Genomic DNA, 17,784 nt, shown 5'->3' with positions numbered 1-17,784 from the left:
TGCTGCAGTTCCCATTGGAGGAGCTCCCTTCCAATCCCTTTTTGAAGCCATCTACCCTAGTGGTCACCATAATATCCTCAAAAGAACACAAGAAGAGTAATGCGGGATGAGGCCAAAGGCCAGCGTAAGAGAGCATTCTGTTCACCCAGCGGCTGAACAGCTGACTCTACGAAGCCTGCAAGCAAGATGACTGCTTCAGCGTTCTCCTCAGCAACTGATAAAAGGAGGCACACTGCCTCTGGTACTGGAGGGAGTACATATCCATCATGGCTAGTAGCCACTCTGCTGACATTACCTGGTCTGTCCTAGTTTGATCTCCCAAGAAGACACTTGCTCTGCCTCTGCTTGGCTGCATTAAGGGAAACGAAAAAGGCCATAAAATATCATTAGAGGTTACAGAACAACACGTGATTTTTTAAAACAAGGTTGCAGTCACGTTAAGTCACTTCTATGACAGGCTTATTGAATACCTGTGTGTGGAGGAATGACTCCCCCCGCTTTTTTTTCCTCCTCCCCTTCTTCAATCAGGTACCATAGATTTGGAGGACTTAGAAATTCCAGAGGAACATCAGGAAGAGCTAGCTGACCTAGGGGGGAAATATATCTGACCAGGTCAAAAGAGTGTGGGGTCTGGGAATGGCAGTGCATATTGTGTGGTGTAGTGGTTAAGAGCAGGTGGACTCTAATCTGGAGAACCGAGTTTGATTCCGTACTCCTCCAAATGAGTGGTAGACTCTTATCCAGAGCTGTAGCAAGGGGGAGCTGCGCCCGGGACACTTGTGTGCCCTGCGCCCCTGCCAAGCACCCATCCGCCCCCGCCACACTCCCACACTATCCCCTGGGTGCTACGCCATTGCTCTTATCTGGCGAGCTGGATTTGTTTCCCTGCACCTGACCTTAACTGCATAATAGGGTGAATATTATTGTGATTGTTTGAAATTTTCACACTTCTTCATCCTGGCTCCAAATTTTAGAAGTATTAAGAAATAGGAAAGACATTGCAGACTTTACCAACCTGAGATATCTGCAGTGGCTGAACATACACTAACTCAACAGAAGCGCTTGACAGGTCCAACAATTACTTTGTCAGAATACACAGGGAAACCATTGAAAATACATAAGCATCAGCACAGTTTTAATAAACAAAATCTGACTGCCGGTACTAAAAGACATCGAACCCAAATTGCAAAAACTTCAAGACTCCTCAAAACCAACCCAACCCATCCTCTTCCTGAACAGTCAAACAGTTAACACCATGAGCATTCCACACTCACCACTGTGAGACAAGACTCATAGAAGCCACAGGGGCTGGTGAAATGTCAGGAATAAAGATACTCAGAACCGAAAAACCTCACAACAAATATTAAACTCCAGCCGTGAAAGCCTTCAAGAATATATTGACTTTCGATTTACTCACTGAGAGTATTTTTATCCTGCTGATTTTTATTCCTGGAAAGGTGGGGTATAAATATTTTAATCAAATAGCTACATGAATAAATAAACTTTGTTCAGTGGGGTGGTGGGACAGGGGTCAGAGCCAACCCAATAGCCCAGCGGTTGGGGTGGCCTCCAGCTTATACTGAATGGCAACCAATATTATAGCTTATTTCTGCTTCCCTGATCTTTGCTATGATTTATGGAAGCATCTCACACCACCAAATGTTCTTACCAGAATCTCTTCCAATAATCTTCTGCTGTCCTTCTGACTCTACTGCCAGTTGGATTTTGAGACGGCGGAGAGAAGGCTTGCTCGTACAGTTCAGCAATCTGAGCTGCAAAACCATGGAAGAATTTCAGTTACTCCAACGTAACGCAGATCAGCTGTTACCAACCTCCTGTCAATTTTTTTTTAAAAAACTTGCTATTTATATGAACCTTTATTTTTCTCAGGGATTGACTCCTCCTATCCACTTTCTGAGAGAAATCTTTGATTTCTCTAGCCAGTTACAGGACACATGCAGTCCAACTAGCAAAAAGTCCTTTAATTTGACAACAAGCAGAAAAAGATGCTAAACTAATAGTCCTGAGACCAAGAAGACTGAGCAGAGTCTAAAGGACAAGCATGGCAGGCTGACGGCTTTCAGGGAGCGATTCCACACACGAGCAAAATAGGATCGACCCAGTTCCCTAAGAAGGGTACTAACCTAGGTCGAAGCCATTGTTGTTCCCCACTGCAACCAGCTTGATCCCAGCTCGGAGGGCAGAATCATCCTGTGCCTCTTTGCCACTCCGTTCCAATTGGCTACTGTCCTATGGCCATGTTCCGTCTATTCCCACACACGTTCTAAAAAAAACTGCCACAGGAATGGAGGGACGAAGGTGGCGTTTTTTGATTGGCCAGCTGTACACATGCCCGAAACACTCAGCTGTGATTGGCTGAAGGGGGGACTCCTGGCACCAGAGATTCCGCACTTTACTGGAATCGAGCTGAGTTCGAGCGTGGTTCCCTGAAAAAGTAGTAGTTTCCAACTGGAGTCGGAAATTTGACCGTTACACGGGGCGAAGCTGGTACAAAACCATGTCGATCCCAGTGGTTGTGCGGAGCACTTAGGTCGAACGCAGCTTGAACTTAGGTCGATAACCCAAGTGCGGAATCGACCAGGGAAACGCTTGTGCCCACAGAGATGAAGAGATGGTGGCCACACTCCTGAAGAGAGGGGCAGCAATAGATTCAGAGGATATGGAATGGTATAGTGTAGCGTGATCTCATCAGATTTCAGAAGCTGTTGGATCAGTACTTGGAATGAAGACCTCCAAGAAAGATTCTGCAGAGGAAGGCAATGGCAAGCCATCTCTAATAGTCTCCTGCCTTGAAACTCCTATGGGGTCGTCTTAAGTCAACTGCAACTTGAAAGCACTTTATACATGTAATAGACTCTCAACTGTGCTTGGGAGATGAAAGAGATTTGTCAAGCAAGAGACCATTGTTAAACCTTCTTGCCCTGAGGACTTGAATGGGATAAGAGTGGATCCAGCGCAACAAAGACTCTGGGCGCTGATGGTATCACCCCTTTGACCTCCAACCTCCAATACTGGAATTGGGTCAGAAGGTAAGGTAGGATGACAACATTTTTTGCACATAGCTAGAGGCCATTACAATCACAAGGACGATAAAACATACATAACATCACTGAAGTAACCAGATCTAAACGTACTTATCACATTAAGACATTTCACCCTTCAAATACAGCCCTAGCTTGTATTTCTTGGCTGCCAAGGAAATGGTGAGAAGGCATGAAAGAAGCAAGTTGGAATCTGGGAGGGAGGACCATTTCCTAAGCAGAGCTCTCAGCATTGCCCCTCCGAACCCATGTGCCCCCCACTATGTGGCAGCTGATCTCTGCCTTCACTTGGGCATTCTCTGTGTGCAACAGAACAAGGACAAAATGAAGGTACACACTACATTCTATAGCGAGCCCACAAGTGTGGGGAACTAAGACATACAAAATGTGCCTCCTTCCTAGAGCAGCCAGAACGTCATCTCCCTAGGGTAGAGGTGGCCAACCTATAGTTCTCCAGATGTTCATGGCCTACAATGTGCATCAGCCCCTCCAGATGTTCATGGTCTACAATTCCCATCAGCCCCTGCCAATTGGCCATGCTGGCAGGGGCTGATGGAAATTGTAGTCCATGAACATCTGGAGAACCATAGGTTGGCCTCCTCTGCCCTAGGGAAATGGTGGAAAGCCATGAGTCCCAGGTGGATGATTTGGAGTTCCAGCTAACTGGCACCACATTTATCTCCTCACGTGACCAAGTGTCACTGGTGCACTTGCTCCTCCCATTAAACACCCCAGCCTAGAAGGCCACATGCAGTGTATAAATAACACTTAATACATCATAGTTTAAGAAAAAAGGAAAGAGTTAAGAAAACAGTAGAGGCAGATGAAGGCAAGTATTAAAGAAAAGAAGCATTTAAAAAATCCAACATGAATAAAGTCTCTATAGTTACCTCCGCTGCAGAGATCTTCTGAGGATTCTTCAATAGTAGGGAAAGACTGCAATAGAATACAGGCGGTTTGTACTGCATAATTCCAAAAACATTTTGTGACACCTGAGCTTTCCGGAATGTTTTGGTATGGTATCACCTAGTGTTGTGGGGCTGAGACTTCTGGCCACTGCGTGTCCTTCAAAAAGGATCTACAATATCAGATGCAGCCCATGCAATTTCTGCAGCCAACAAGCTGCATCTAATGCAGACCAAAGCTGTACCAAACAATAATACAAATCACTAGGTTCTTGATAGTTATAAGCAATACTATTTTACAAAATGAAACACGATCTCATAAGTAACTCTTATATACATTCCACACTTTAAATCCTAAAAAAAATAATCATCTAACATTTAATGATTGTTATGGATGTTAATTATATTGTCGAAGGCTTTCACAGCTAGAATCATTAGAAAGTTGTGGGTTTCTCTGAACATGCAGGTGAAACGTCAGCAGAAAATACTACCGGAACACGGCAATACAACCCGGAAAACCCACCACTTTCTAGTTAACATTTTATATTTTAATGATGTCAATTACTTTAATTTTATTGTTATTGTTATATTGTTTTGTAATTCTTGTTGTTCACCGCCCAGAGCCCTTAGGGGATGGGGCGATTTATAAATGCAATAATAAATAAAATAAATAAAATAAATTATTTGATACAGCTTTGGGTTGTACTGGATTAATTGTGTACCAACCCTATCTTGGGCCCTTTCCGCACTTACCTTAAGCCCCGTGCTACTCTCCTCAAGTAGCTCGGGTCCCCCGGCACTCCCCGGCGACAACGCAGCTGCCCCGATGCTGCCGCTCTCACGCCCCCTCAGCGCGCGGCATCCCTGGCACTCCTCGAAACGGTGCCTTTTGATGACCCCGCGCAGAGCGCAGAGCGCGGGATCGTGGGGACACCCGGGCGCACGCCAGAGATGCCGCGCGCTGAGAGTAGCACGCAGCAAAGGGCAGCAAAGGTAAGTGGGGAAACGCCCTTGGTGAAAGTTCTGTGTCTGGCAGGTGGGGAGAATTTAAAAATCTTAGCTAGCTGTTATAAAGAAGGGTTTCTAACAGGACTTGTTCCGGGCAGAGGCATAGCAAGGGGGGAAAGCACCCGATGCACTGGTGCGTCCTCCGCCCCATACTGCCCCAGAATGCCCCTGCAATGCCCCCATCATGTCCCCGCCACACCCCCACAGGGGCGCACACCTGGTGCGTCACAGCCCCCTCCGCACCTTAGAGCTACGCCTCTGGTTCTGGGCCTGTTTTGTTTTTGCTAGGATAACTGTTACTGAAGGATGCGGGAAAAGACACAGGAACACCGAGGGAGTGCAAAAAGGTGGGCAGTGGCACTTAGTTTCATTGGTGGAGTGATGACATGAATACTTTTGAGAAAGAAAGATAGAAAAGATAGATAGATCCTCTTTGAGAAAAGATAGATAGATCCTCTGAAGATACCAGCCACAGATGCAGGCGAAACGTCAGGAGAGAATGCTGCTAGAACACGGCCATACAGCCCGGAAACCACACAGAACCCCAGTGATTCCGGCCGTGAAAGCCTTCGACAATACAAATATAGAAAATCTGACAATACAAAGATAGAAAATCCGGCCGTGAAAGCCTTCGACAATACAAAGATAGAAAATCTGATAGAAAATCTGATAGAACCACACAGCACCCCAGTGATTCCGGCCGTGAAAACCTTCGACAATACAAAGATAGAAAATCTGACAATACAAAGATAGAAAATCTCACCATCACTAGTTTGAGAAGGTCTGCAGCATTTTTCCTCTCTTCTTCAGTTCTTGGATCTTTAATAACCATTTCTTGCATCTCATCTTCTTGCTTTATGACTTTCTCTATGTATGCCTAAGAGGGGAGTGGAGAAGGCAAGGGAATATAGTGAATGTCATGTTTTTAGCGAGATGGAGAGACTGTTATTTCATCCCATGAATAACTCCCCCCCAAACGATCGCCTTTTTGAACAGAATTGGTCCTACTGGGGTTAAATGGTAGATTTCCGGGCTGAGGACTATTTCAGATGTGATGGTGCTGCAGAGGTCGTCATTTTTAGATGCCCTAAAATATTTTCAGAGCAGGAAGGATGAAGGCCTTGAATCTCCTGTTCCCACAATCTTTTGATTTGGTCAGAAACAGAATTATGACAAACTCCATTTTAAATTATACAGAGATTAACGTTATCTGACTGCGGCTCCTTTGCGTGCTTCTGCATAATGCACAAAGTGTTCCAAACTGCTCTCACCAGGCTTGCAATGCGCATTTTCTCTGGCACTGAGCATGCCACTAGGTTGCACTGATGGTCCGGTCAAAACAGTGTTTGGACTGGGTTTGCCTGTGTGCAATTGGCAGCATGCAGAATGGTGGATGGCAAGGTAGCCACTTTCGCCGCACACTGACAGTTTACTGGCTTCCTTGGATTACGTACGCCCCAGGGCCATAACGAGCAGATGGAGATCAGATCCTGGGATCTGTGGAGGTTCCCACTTGTGCTCTCGATCCTTGTTCGCCCTGGTTGCTGAAATCATCTACGGATCACGTTAACAGGTCGTTGGTGTCCATCTTTAATTCGTCACTGCTTAGGGTGCCTTCCCTTGGCTATTCCCTCATGCTCTTCAATCTCTATGTAAAGCCTTTAGGAGAAATCAGGCAAAGTTTGGGAATGGGACATCATCAATATGCTAACAACACCCAGTTCTATATCTCTCCGCCCAAATCTACTGGCACTCTCGAGCTATTGGCTGACCGCTGTGGTTAAGTGGCTTAGGAGGTGGATCCAGCATTAGTGGTAAAGAAGCAAGCTAATCGAGCTGCGTAAACGTGCTTCCTTCCAACTTTATCTAGCCTGGAAGATGGCCCCCTATCTTGACTCAGCCAACCTGGCCACCTGGATTCATGCCATGGTAACACTGAGACTAGACTACTGTAATGCTCTCTACATGGCTCTACCCTTGAAATCAGATCAGATACTCCAGTTGTTTGGTTAGTTACTACCAGGAGCTAAGCAGAGCACGCATATTAAACAAATTTTGCAGGCACTCCATAGTTATTGGGCTCTAACAAGATACTGGCTGTCTCATACAAAGCCCTTCAAGGTCTTGGACCCTCATCTCTATAGGAAAGTGGTGGCGAACCTATGGCACGCGTGCCAGAGGTGGCACTCAGCGTCCTCTCTGTGGGCAAGCGTGCACAGAGTTCGTCATGTGATAATAATGTAATTATTTCAGGGAGATTATTAGCATTAAACCTAAGACCTGGTTTTGGGGAAGCAGTGTTAAGCGCTGTTAAGCAGTGTTAACCCCGTTAAGCGCTGTTAAACCCTACTGATTTTCATGGGAAGAACGAAAGCGTGATCCTTTACCTGGGAGTAAGCTCGGTTGCTGGCAATGGGGTTTGCTTCTGAGTAAACCCTCCTAGGGTCGTGATTCACCCGTTGGAAGAGTTGCATGGTTGCTTCAAAGCAAAGCCACCGACTACCACTAAGCTTACTCCCGAGTAATGCACGCCTTGGAGCCAACCGTTTTTTCTAAGCTAAAACCTCAGTATTCAGGTTAAATTGCCGTGTTGGCTTTGGGTTGCAGTTTGGGCACTCGGTCTCGAAAAGGTTCGCCATCGCTGCTATAGGACTACCTCTCCTCTTGTGCTCCACCATGACAGCTTTGTGCTTTGCGTGCCTTCTCTGTTGTAGCCTGCACTTTGTAGAATGGTCAGGAGGTCTCCCGTGCTTCGGTCATTCCACAAACTATGTAAAACACAATTGTCTGAGAGGGCGTCTTTATAAAGGTAATAGACCCTTTCATGATTCAAGGTCTGTGACTTGATCATGTGACATTGTCTGCAACCTGTGTTTATTCCCACTGCACAATCATCCTAATAATTGAACTATTAAATTTTGAAGTGAATTTGTTTTGTTTTGAAACTATTGGGGGAGGCAGCAGAACTCTGCCTCTCAGTATTTGCAGATTCCGTTACTGTCTATATGGGCAAGTCTTCACTGCCTTACCTTGACAGACAGCTGCAGTAAGTGCCTCCTCTCATAGCTCACTGGCTCATATTGGATCAGTCGACGAATTTGGAGCACGTGTGGATTTTTCTTTATAGGTGGAAGAGAACCTGCTAACTCCTTGAATTCTATGTTCAGGCCTTTCCAAGCGTGCATGCCGAACGGTGGGCCTGGAGTCTTTCTCTGAACCCAAAGGACAAGGGGAAGAGTAGACAATTAGTCATTATGCCTTCAAGGGACGAAACAGCAGCAGTGGCATAGTGGTTAAGAGCAGGTGCATTCTAATCTGGAGGAACCAGGTTTGATTCCCAGCTCTGCCGCTTGAGCTGTGGAAGCTTATCTGGGGAATTCAGATTAACTGGTGCACTCCAATACATGCTAGCTGGGTGACCTTGGGATAGTCACAGTTCTTCTGAGTTCTCTCAGCCCCACCCACCTCACAGGGTGTTTGTTGTGAGGGGGAAAGGGAAAGGAGTTTGTAAGCCCCTTTGAGTCTCCTTACAGGAGAGAAAGGGGGGGGATATAAATCCAAACTCTTCTTCTTCTTCCAAGTAATTGTGTAGGACAGTGGTGGCGAACCTATGGCACGGGTGCCAGAGGTGGCACTCAGAGCCCTCTCTGTGGGCACGTGCAAACAGAGTCTTCCCCCACCCCTCACATCTAGGCTGGCCTGGGCCGCTAGGCTCAATTATTAGCATTAAACCTAAGACCTAGTTTTGGGGAAGCAGTGTAGGTAACCCCGTTAAGCGCTGTTAAACCCCACTGATTTTCTTGCGAAGAACTAAAGCACGATCCTTTACCTGGGAGTAAGCTCGGCAATAGGGCTTGCTTCTGAGTAAACCCTCCTAGGTTAATGATTTACCCTTTGGAAGAGCTTCAAAGCAAAGCTACTGACTACCACCAAGCTTACTCCCGAGTAACCCATGCCTTGGAGACAACTGTTTTTTCTAAACTAAAACCTCAGAATTCAGGTTAAATTGCCGTGTTGGCACTTTGCGATAAATAAGTGGGTTCTGGGTTACAATTTGGGCACTCGGCCTCAAAAAGGTTCGCCATCACTGGTGTAGGAGAAGTCTGTCACATGAGCTGTTTCTCTCTGTGTGTTTTAAATTAATGTATTTTTCAATAATAACAATAACAACACAGTAAAAGTACATAAGAACATAAGAACTAGCCTGCTGGATCAGACCAGAGTCCATCTAGTCCAGCATTCTGCTACTCGCAGTGGCCCACCAGGTGCTTTTGGGAGCTCACATGCAGGAGGTGAAAGCAATGGCCTTCTGCTGCTGCTCCTGCTCCTGAGCACCTGATCTGCTAAGGCATTTGAAATCTGAGATCAAGGAGGATCAAGATTGGTAGCCATAGATTGACTTCTCCTCCATAAATCTGTCCAAGCCCTTTTTAAAGCTATCCAGGTTAGTGGCCATCACCACCTCCTGTGGCAGCATATTCCAAACACCAATCACACGCTGCGTGAAGAAGTGTTTCCTTTTATTAGTCCTAATTCTTCCCCCCAGCATTTTCAATGAATGCCCCCTGGTTCTAGTATTGTGAAAAATAGAGAAAAATTTCTCTCTGTCAGCAATTTCTACCCCATGCATAATTTTATAGACTTCAATCATATCCCCCCTCAGACATCTCCTCTCCAAACTAAAGAGTCCCAAACGCTGCAGCCTCTCCTCATAAGGAAGGTGCTTCAATCCTTCAATCATCCTCGTTGCCCTTCTATTCACTTTTTCTATCTCTTCGATATCCTTTTTGAGATGTGGCGACCAGAACTGAACACAGTACTCCAAGTGCGGTCGCACCACTGCTTTATATAAGGGCATGACAATCCTTGCACAGTTTTATTGTCAACTCCTTTCCTAATTATCCCTAGCATAGAGTTTGCCTTTTTCACAGCTGCCATGCATTGAGTTGGCTTATTCCCATGGAACTATCAACTAAGGCAGCTAAATCCCTTTCCTGGTCTGTGACTGATAGCACTGAAGCCCTGTGGCTGATGTATGTGAAGTTTGGATTTTTTGCCCCTATGTGCATCACTTTACATTTTGCTACATTGAACTGCATTTGCCATTTCTGAGCCCACTCCACCTAATTTATCAAGGTCCGCTTGGAGGTCTTAGCAATCCTTTGTGGTTCTCCACCACCCTACATAATTTGGTATCATCTGCAAACTTGGCCACCACGCTACCCACCCCTACTTCCAGGTCATTTGTAAGAATAAGTTAAAGAGCACTGGTCCCAAAGCGGATCCATGAGGGACACCACTCCCTACATCTCTCCATTTGTAGCGAGAACTTCCCATTTATACCCACCTTTTGTTTCCTGTTCCTCAACCAGTTTTTAATCCATGAGGAGGACTTCCCCCCTCTTATTCCTTGGTACAGAGTTTTTCTCAACAGTCTCTGGTGAGGAACTTTGTCAAAAGCCTTTTTGGAAATCCAAGTAGACAATGTCCACTGGTTCCCCCTTATCCACATGTCTGTTTACACCCTCAAAGAACTCTAGTAAGTTTGTAAGACAGGACTTGCCTCTACAAAAGCCATGCTGACTCTTCCTCAGCTGGTCTTGCTTTTCTACATGTTTAAGACTTTTATCTTTAATGATAGATTCTACTTACTAATTTACCAGGAACAGATGTCAAACTGACTGGCCTGTAATTTCCTGGGTCCCCCCTAGGTCCTTTTCTTAAAGATTGGTGTGACATTGGCCATATTTCCAGTCTTCAGGGTTGGAGCCTGATTTCAGGGATAAGTTGCATATTAATGTAGGAACATCAACGATTTCATGCTTGAGCTCTTTAAGAACTCTTGGAGTAGATGCAATCTGGGCTAGGGGGGGATTTGTTAGCATTCGGATTTATCAATAGCTGCCAGAACTTCTTTGCTTGTCTACCACTATCTTCGTTGGTTGCATAGTTAAGCCTCCTACAGAAGCTTGGTTCAGGTGCAGGGTACCTCCTGCCTCCCTCTTGGAGTGAAGACAGATGCAAAGAATTCATTCAGCTTCTCTGCAATCTCCCTGTCATCTTTTTAGCACACCTTTTGTTTCCTAGCTGGCTTCCTGCTTTTGATGTGCTTGAAGAACTGTTTTGTTGCTAGTCTTGATGTTCGCTTGTATCGCGTTCCTCATAATCCTTTTTTGCCTCCCTTACGGCTAACTTGCTTCTCTTTTGCCACCATTTGTGTTCTCTTTGGTATTCTTCATCAGTTAAGTTGGACTTCCATTTTTCTAAAAGACATCTTTTTTTTCCTAATAATTTCCTCAACCTCCCTTGTTAATCATGGTGGCTTTCTTTTGGACTGTCTTGCGCTGCCTTTCCTAACCTGTGTGGATCACATTCCAACTGAGCTTTTAAGACTGTGTTTTTTAAATAACCTCCAAGCACCTTGGACATTTTTGACACTCTTGATTTTCCCTTTCTGCTTCCTGCACACTATCCCCCCCGTCTTTGAGAGAAATTTCCCTTTCTGAAGGCAAATGTAACTACATTAGTGGTTGTCGCTTGTTAGCATGCAGAGATACTGAATCTGACAGCATTGTGGTTGCTGTTCCATATCGGCTCCAACAGCACTGACTTCCCTTTCCAGGTCCTGGGTCCCACATAGAATTAGATCTGGGATCACATCTCCCCTGGTTGAACTGCACAACCATCTGCTCTAAGCCACAGTGAACAGCACTTATCCAAGAATGTTCTCTCCTTACTATGACCTGAACATGCATTTTTCCAGTTTGTAATTAGGGGATAGTTAAAATCACCCATTACCACGACATTTTTGCTTTTGTTGGCCTCTCTAATTTCTTTTTCCATCTCAGAATCCTCTTGTGCACTTTGGTCAGGGGGACAATAGTGTATTGCTAATGTTAAACTATTCTTCACCCCTGGGATTGATATCCACAGTGTAGCTTCTGTAGAGGAATCAGCTCCCCCTGCATTGTCTATTTTATGTGAAACTATGCTCTCTTTGATGTAGAGGGCAACACCACCCCCAATACGCCCTGTCCTATCCTTCCTGTAGAGCCTGTAACCTGGGACAACAGCATCCCACTGCTTCTCCTCATTCCACCATGTTTCTGTGATGCCCACTATATCAATGTCCTCCTTCAAAACCCTGTACTCCAGCTCTCCCATTTTAGGACGAATGCTTCTACTATCAGCATAGACACACTTGTATACCCTGCCTCTGTCCCTAACCTGGGATTTATGTGTTTTGCCCTCTAGCCTTTTTTGTAGACACTATCACTTATCACATTGCTATGCTCCTGGCTTGTATGTGGTTGATTTAGAAAAACCTCCCTCTCTGTCTGCATCCCCATGAACTCTGTATTCCGAACCGAAATTACCTGGCTCCTGTCGGCTTTCCCCCAAGGATCAGTTTAAAAGCTGTTCTGCCACCTTTTTTAGCGTTGAGCACCAGCAGCCTGGTTCCTCTTTGGTTAAGATGATACATCCCTTTTGCCCGACCTGCCTTATCCCAAAAGGTTCCCCAGTTCCTGACAAAGCTGAAACCCTCCTGCCTTACACCACCTTCTCATCCGCGCGGTAGGGACCCTGTATCTCCGGCTTGCCCTGGCACAAGCCCTGCTTGATGGAACAGGTAGCATTTCGGAGGAATGCCACCTTGGGAGTCCTGGATTTTAACCTTTTTCCTGGCAGCCTAGAACAGCTTCCAGAACCTCCCGGCTACATTTCCCAATGTCATTGGTACCAATGTGGACCACAACTGCTGACTCCACCCCAGCACTGTCTAACAGCCTATCTAGGCGAGGCGTGACATCCGCAACCGGCACCAGGCAGGCCAAGTCACCATCACCCGGTCATCCCGCCTCTCACAAACCCAACTCTCTATATTCCTAATGATCCAGATCACCCACTACAAGGGCCCCCACCTCCCGGGGGGGTATCCTCAGTCGCGAGAGGATATCTGACCACCAGCTAAGGAAGGGGTCCCATCTAAGGGAGCATCTTCCACCACCTCCAGACTGGCACCCTCTGTCACCCAGACTCTCATTCTCCATGACATCTGAAGAGATGTCACCTTGTGGGAGGAAGGTGGGACCCGGCTGCTAGGTCCCTGAAAGCCTCATTTGTTGCCCTCTCTGCCTCTCTCAGCTTCGCCAGGTCTGCCACCTTGGCTTCAAGAGAAGCGCTACCACGTTCCTTGAGTGCCAGGAGCTCGATTGTAAGAGGGCACACCCACTGACTTCTGCCCTAGTGGCAGATAGTGCGTACATGTGACACCTCAGTGCAAAACACTGGAAAGGCTACATCCCCTGCTAGAAGCTTCCTGCCTTCCATATCTGATTTTGTTTAGATATTCAAATACTGATTTTAATTAGTGCCTCCCTCTTAAGGTTTCTATACCTTCTACTATCCCTTGAAATATGTTCTTATTTAGTAAAACACCTGCTGGTTCCAGAGACTAACTGAAAAGATTTAAAAAATGTGAGAAGCCCCACCCCTTCAGCACTAACTGAAAAGATTTACAAATGTGAGAAGCCCCACCCCTTCAGCAGCCTCCACCAATCAGCAGCCCTAGGACAACGAGAAAAAAAGAGAAACCCCCTGTTTAAAATACACTGTTTAAAAGATGTGGCTTTGAGAAAAGTCCTCTGTAAGTAGTCAGTCAATAGCAGAGAAAAGCCCTCTGTAAGTAGTCAGTCAATAGCAATAAAAAGTACAACAGTAATAAAAAAAGACCATCTCTTAACTACAGTTTTGGGCACTGATACATATAACATAATTATATCAAATCAAATACTGCTCTATCTATGCATATAATTCAGTAGTGTGTTCCAGCCAACGCACCAGCCTCCATAGCAAATTTAATGTTTAATTTCTTTGTAGTTCTGCGTGTATCTCTTTCCAAAAGTCAGCACCATCAAGTCACTTCTGACTCAGGGTGGCTTCTAAATCAATGTCCTCCAGTCACAAAGGATGGTTTGCTGTCTTCCATGCAAAAATCAAAATCCATGCATCCTTTGTGTTACATTGGTATCACATGGGGGTTTTATGTTCTGCTGTGAACCTCTACGGCTACTAACTTTTCTTGTTTGTGAGGTAGGTGGGGCTGAGAGAGTTTGGAGGGAACTGTGACCACCCAAGGTCACCCAGCAGGAATGTAGGAGTGCGGAAACACATCTGGTTCACCAGATAAGCCTCTGCCACTCAGGTGGAGGAGTGCGGAATCAAACACCATTCCCCAGATTACAGTCTACCACTCCTAACCACTAAACCGCGCACTTTCTCTCTTTCTTGGTGTGCTGCTGCTAACTGAAGAGAGCTCTGAGCATCTTCCAGTGCGGCATAACTCCAAAAAAGGCTATGAGATCACTGCTGTGATGATCAAGGATGAAGGAAACAGTACGAAAATTGTGTACCTCAACTGGAGGGAAATCTTCCCAAGACCTTGACTGGAGATTATACGGAATAATATTGACAGCGTCGTTCTTCCTTATCCATCGAGATGCCTCGGTCAAAGGACAGAGAATGGTAATGCTCAGGATGCCTGGTTCCAAAAGACAAACAGAGAAAGTGAAAATTCCACACACCTGACCTGACAGACCTTTCAGTCCCATCTATGAGATCCAGAGGCGTATGGGGGCCAAATGGCGCCCGGAGGCCAAACCCCTTGCAGAGCTCCGCTTACAGCCCCTCTTCCCAGCCCAGCAGCCGGTGCGCCAGTTTCTCTCACGTCCCAGTTGCTAGGCAGGAAGAGGAGCCAAGGGCAGCCTCTCTTCTCGGCCCAGCAGCAGGAAGGCAATAGGTCACGTGGGGGCCCAATTTGGCGCCCCCATGTGACCAGATTAGTTGCGCCCGGGGACACGGGATACCCCATGTCCCCGGGCAAATACGCCACTGATGAGATCTGTAGGTCTCCACAGGTGGGAAGCTGTAAATGACTTCAGAGGCACAGCCAGCAGTATAAAGCTGGATCTAGCCAGGTTGGGCCTGCAGTTCAAGACTGAGTTCAGTCTGGCCGGATCCAGCTTTAAAATGTGTTCCCTGTCTCCGAAGTCCACTTTGAAGGTACAACCTACAGTTTAACACGGCAACCAGCTAGGATGCAGGAGAGGTAGAGAGGTTTTCAGTGCTTGCCTGCTCAACCAGCAAGTTTGAAAACATACTGTAATAATAAGACACCAGGGTATTATAATAGATGGGGCTTTTAATTGATATAGATGGAACTGTGTAAATTTTGCATGCTTTTGTATATTTTAGGTTGTTAGCTGCCCTGAGCTAAATAAAGAGGCCTGTGTAGTTCACAAAAGCATCATCTGAATTCCAATAATTAGGTCTCAGAAAATTCCTACACCTGTACAAGATGCTTGTGGAACCACGAGCCAGACAGCATTTGTAATACAAGATGCAACTAGGGGGGAAAGTGCATTTTCTTAGGGGTTTGAACCAATGCAGCAACTTGAAGATGCATTGCCATTTAATGGAGTGAGTTCACACTTGGGAATTCCTTTAAACTGTGACATTGGGGCTCAGTTCTGGTAAGAAATATCATGGTGCGGAAAGAGGGCACAATCCTGTGCTGTAGTGGTTAAGAGCAGGTGCATTCTAATCTGGAGGAACCGGGTTTGATTCCCTGCTCTGCCACTTGAGTTGTGGAGGCGTATCTGGGGAATTCAGATTAGCCTGTGCACTCCCACACACGCCACCTGGGTGACCTTGGGCTAGTCACAGCTTTTCAGAGCTCTCTCAGCCCCACCCACCTCACGGGGTGTTTGTTGTGAGGGGGGAAGGGAGAGGAGATTGTAAGCCCCTTTGAGTCTCCTACAGGAGAGAAAGGAGGGATATAAATCCAAACTACTACTCCTCCTCCTCCTCCTCCTCCTCCTCCTCCTCCTCCTCCTCTTCCTCTTCTTCTTCTTCTTCTTCTTCTTCTTCTTCTTCTTCTTCTTCTTCTTCTTCTTCTTCTTCTTCTTCTTCTTCTTCTTCTTCTTCTTCTTCTTCTTCTTCTTCTTCTTCTTCTTCTTCTTCTTCTTCTTCTTCTTCTTCTTCTTCTATACAAGATGCTTGTGGAACCGCAAGCCAGACAGTATTTGTAATACGAGCTGCAGCTAGGGGAAAAAGTGCATTTTCTCAGGAACAAAATAGTGTTCTTTGGGGGTTTGAACCAATGCAGCAACTTGGAGATGCATTGCCATTTAATGAAGTGAGTTCACACTTGGGAATTCCTTTGAACTGTGACATTGGGGCTCAGTTCTGGTAAGAAATACCATGGTGCGGAAAGAGGGCAGAATCCTGTGGCGTAGTGGTTAAGAGCAGGTGCATTCTAATCTGGAGGAACCGGGTTTGATTCCCTGCTCTGCCGCTTGAGTTGTGGAGGCTTATCTGGAGGATTCAGATTAGCCTGTGCACTCCCACACACGCCAGATGGGTGACCTTGGGCGAGTCACAGCTTTTCGGAGCTCTCTCAACCCCACCCACCTCACGGGGTTTTTGTTGTGAGGGGGGAAGGGCGAGGAGATTGTAAGCCCCTTTGAGTCTCCTACAGGAGAGAAAGGAGGGATATAAATCCAAACTCCTCCTCCTCCTCCTCCTCTTCTTCCTCTTCCTCTTCTTCCTCTTCTTCCTCTTCTTCTTCTTCTTCTTCTTCTTCTTCTGCTGCTGCTGCTGCTGCTGCTGCTGCTGTTCCTCCTCCTCCTCCTCCTCCTCCTCCTCCTCCTCCTCCTCCTCCCACATTGAAAAAACAAAGGAGGAAATGTTGCAGTTGCTGCTACCAAGACTGGGCCTCAGGGCACAGTAGAAAGGAGTTCCTGGCTGGGGTCTCGCATTTTTATATGGTGGCATGTCCTTGGAGTGTACCTGGGGATGCCTGTTTTGTCTACTTTGGCCCCGAGTCCACTAATTTCAGTGGGCTTAGAAGGGAGCCAGCGCAGTATAGAGGTTAAAAGCAGGCAGACTCTTATCTGGTGAGCAGATTTGTTTCCCCACTCCTGCATTCCTGCCGGGTGACCGTGGGCTAGTCACAGTTCTCTCAGAACTCTCTCAGCCCCACCTACCTTACAAAGTGACTGCTGTGGGGAGAGGAAGGGAAAAGGGGTTTGTAAGCTGCCTTGAGTCTCCTTACAGAAGGGAAAGGTAGGGGATGAATCCAAAATCATCCTCCTCCTTCAACTGTGTGGCATTGGTATGTCAGAAAGCTATGAGCCAGTCAGGAGATCTCTGGCTTGGAAGCTTGCGCTTGCCATGAACTAATTGGCCTTCAGTGCCCACATCAGTAAAATGGGCATAACACTTATGTGTGTAATAGGTTTACAGCAAGGTTATGCATGCGAGATGCTTTGAACACCCAAGACATAGAAACACAAATGTGCTTAGAATGTTGGACTAGGACAGTGATAGCGAACCTTTTCTAGACCGAGAGCCCAAACTGCAACCCAAAACCCACTTATTTATCGCAAAGTGCCAACACGGCAATTTAACCTGAATACTGAGGTTTTAGTTTAGATAAGGGGCCAATTAAAGGAGAACTGGTGGCAGAGGTTTTCCCATAGTGATGGACTTGGATTTCCCATGGTGGCAATGGTGGACGTTTTTTAACTTGCCTGTACTGTTTGTGGTTGGGAGGTTCTTTGGGGCACTATACTGACTGTGATTCCCAACAGCTTGCCAACAACAGATTAAACAATAGAGTTGGCAGCAGAAATACCAGAAGAACTGCTGGCCTCCCTGTACTGAACCTTTACATCACCACTTTCGCTGGCCCTGCCAAAGTGTAGTTTATTATTAGATGTATAGGCTACCAGGAGTTGTTAGTCTGT

At 46.2% G+C, this 17,784-nt stretch overlaps 1 protein-coding gene across 1 annotated transcript in view; it reads right to left on the bottom strand.

Annotated features, from left to right (window-relative positions):
* Nucleotides 1–17,784, bottom strand: part of SPAG17 (sperm associated antigen 17) — a 116,954-nt gene that overhangs the window by 8,916 nt on the left and 90,254 nt on the right. The window contains exons 31-36 of the mRNA XM_048482805.1: nucleotides 14,389–14,516; nucleotides 8,005–8,187; nucleotides 5,739–5,852; nucleotides 3,953–3,998; nucleotides 1,670–1,772; nucleotides 296–349 (exon numbers count right to left, since the gene is read on the bottom strand). Of these exons, the coding sequence (XP_048338762.1) occupies nucleotides 296–349; nucleotides 1,670–1,772; nucleotides 3,953–3,998; nucleotides 5,739–5,852; nucleotides 8,005–8,187; nucleotides 14,389–14,516 (628 nt within the window). The remainder of the gene's footprint in view (nucleotides 1–295; nucleotides 350–1,669; nucleotides 1,773–3,952; nucleotides 3,999–5,738; nucleotides 5,853–8,004; nucleotides 8,188–14,388; nucleotides 14,517–17,784) is intronic.

The sequence above is a fragment of the Sphaerodactylus townsendi genome, unplaced genomic scaffold (assembly GCF_021028975.2).
Source record: "Sphaerodactylus townsendi isolate TG3544 unplaced genomic scaffold, MPM_Stown_v2.3 scaffold_23, whole genome shotgun sequence".
Lineage (NCBI taxonomy): Eukaryota > Metazoa > Chordata > Lepidosauria > Squamata > Sphaerodactylidae > Sphaerodactylus > Sphaerodactylus townsendi.
This window is presented reverse-complemented; position numbering and strand designations above follow the sequence as displayed.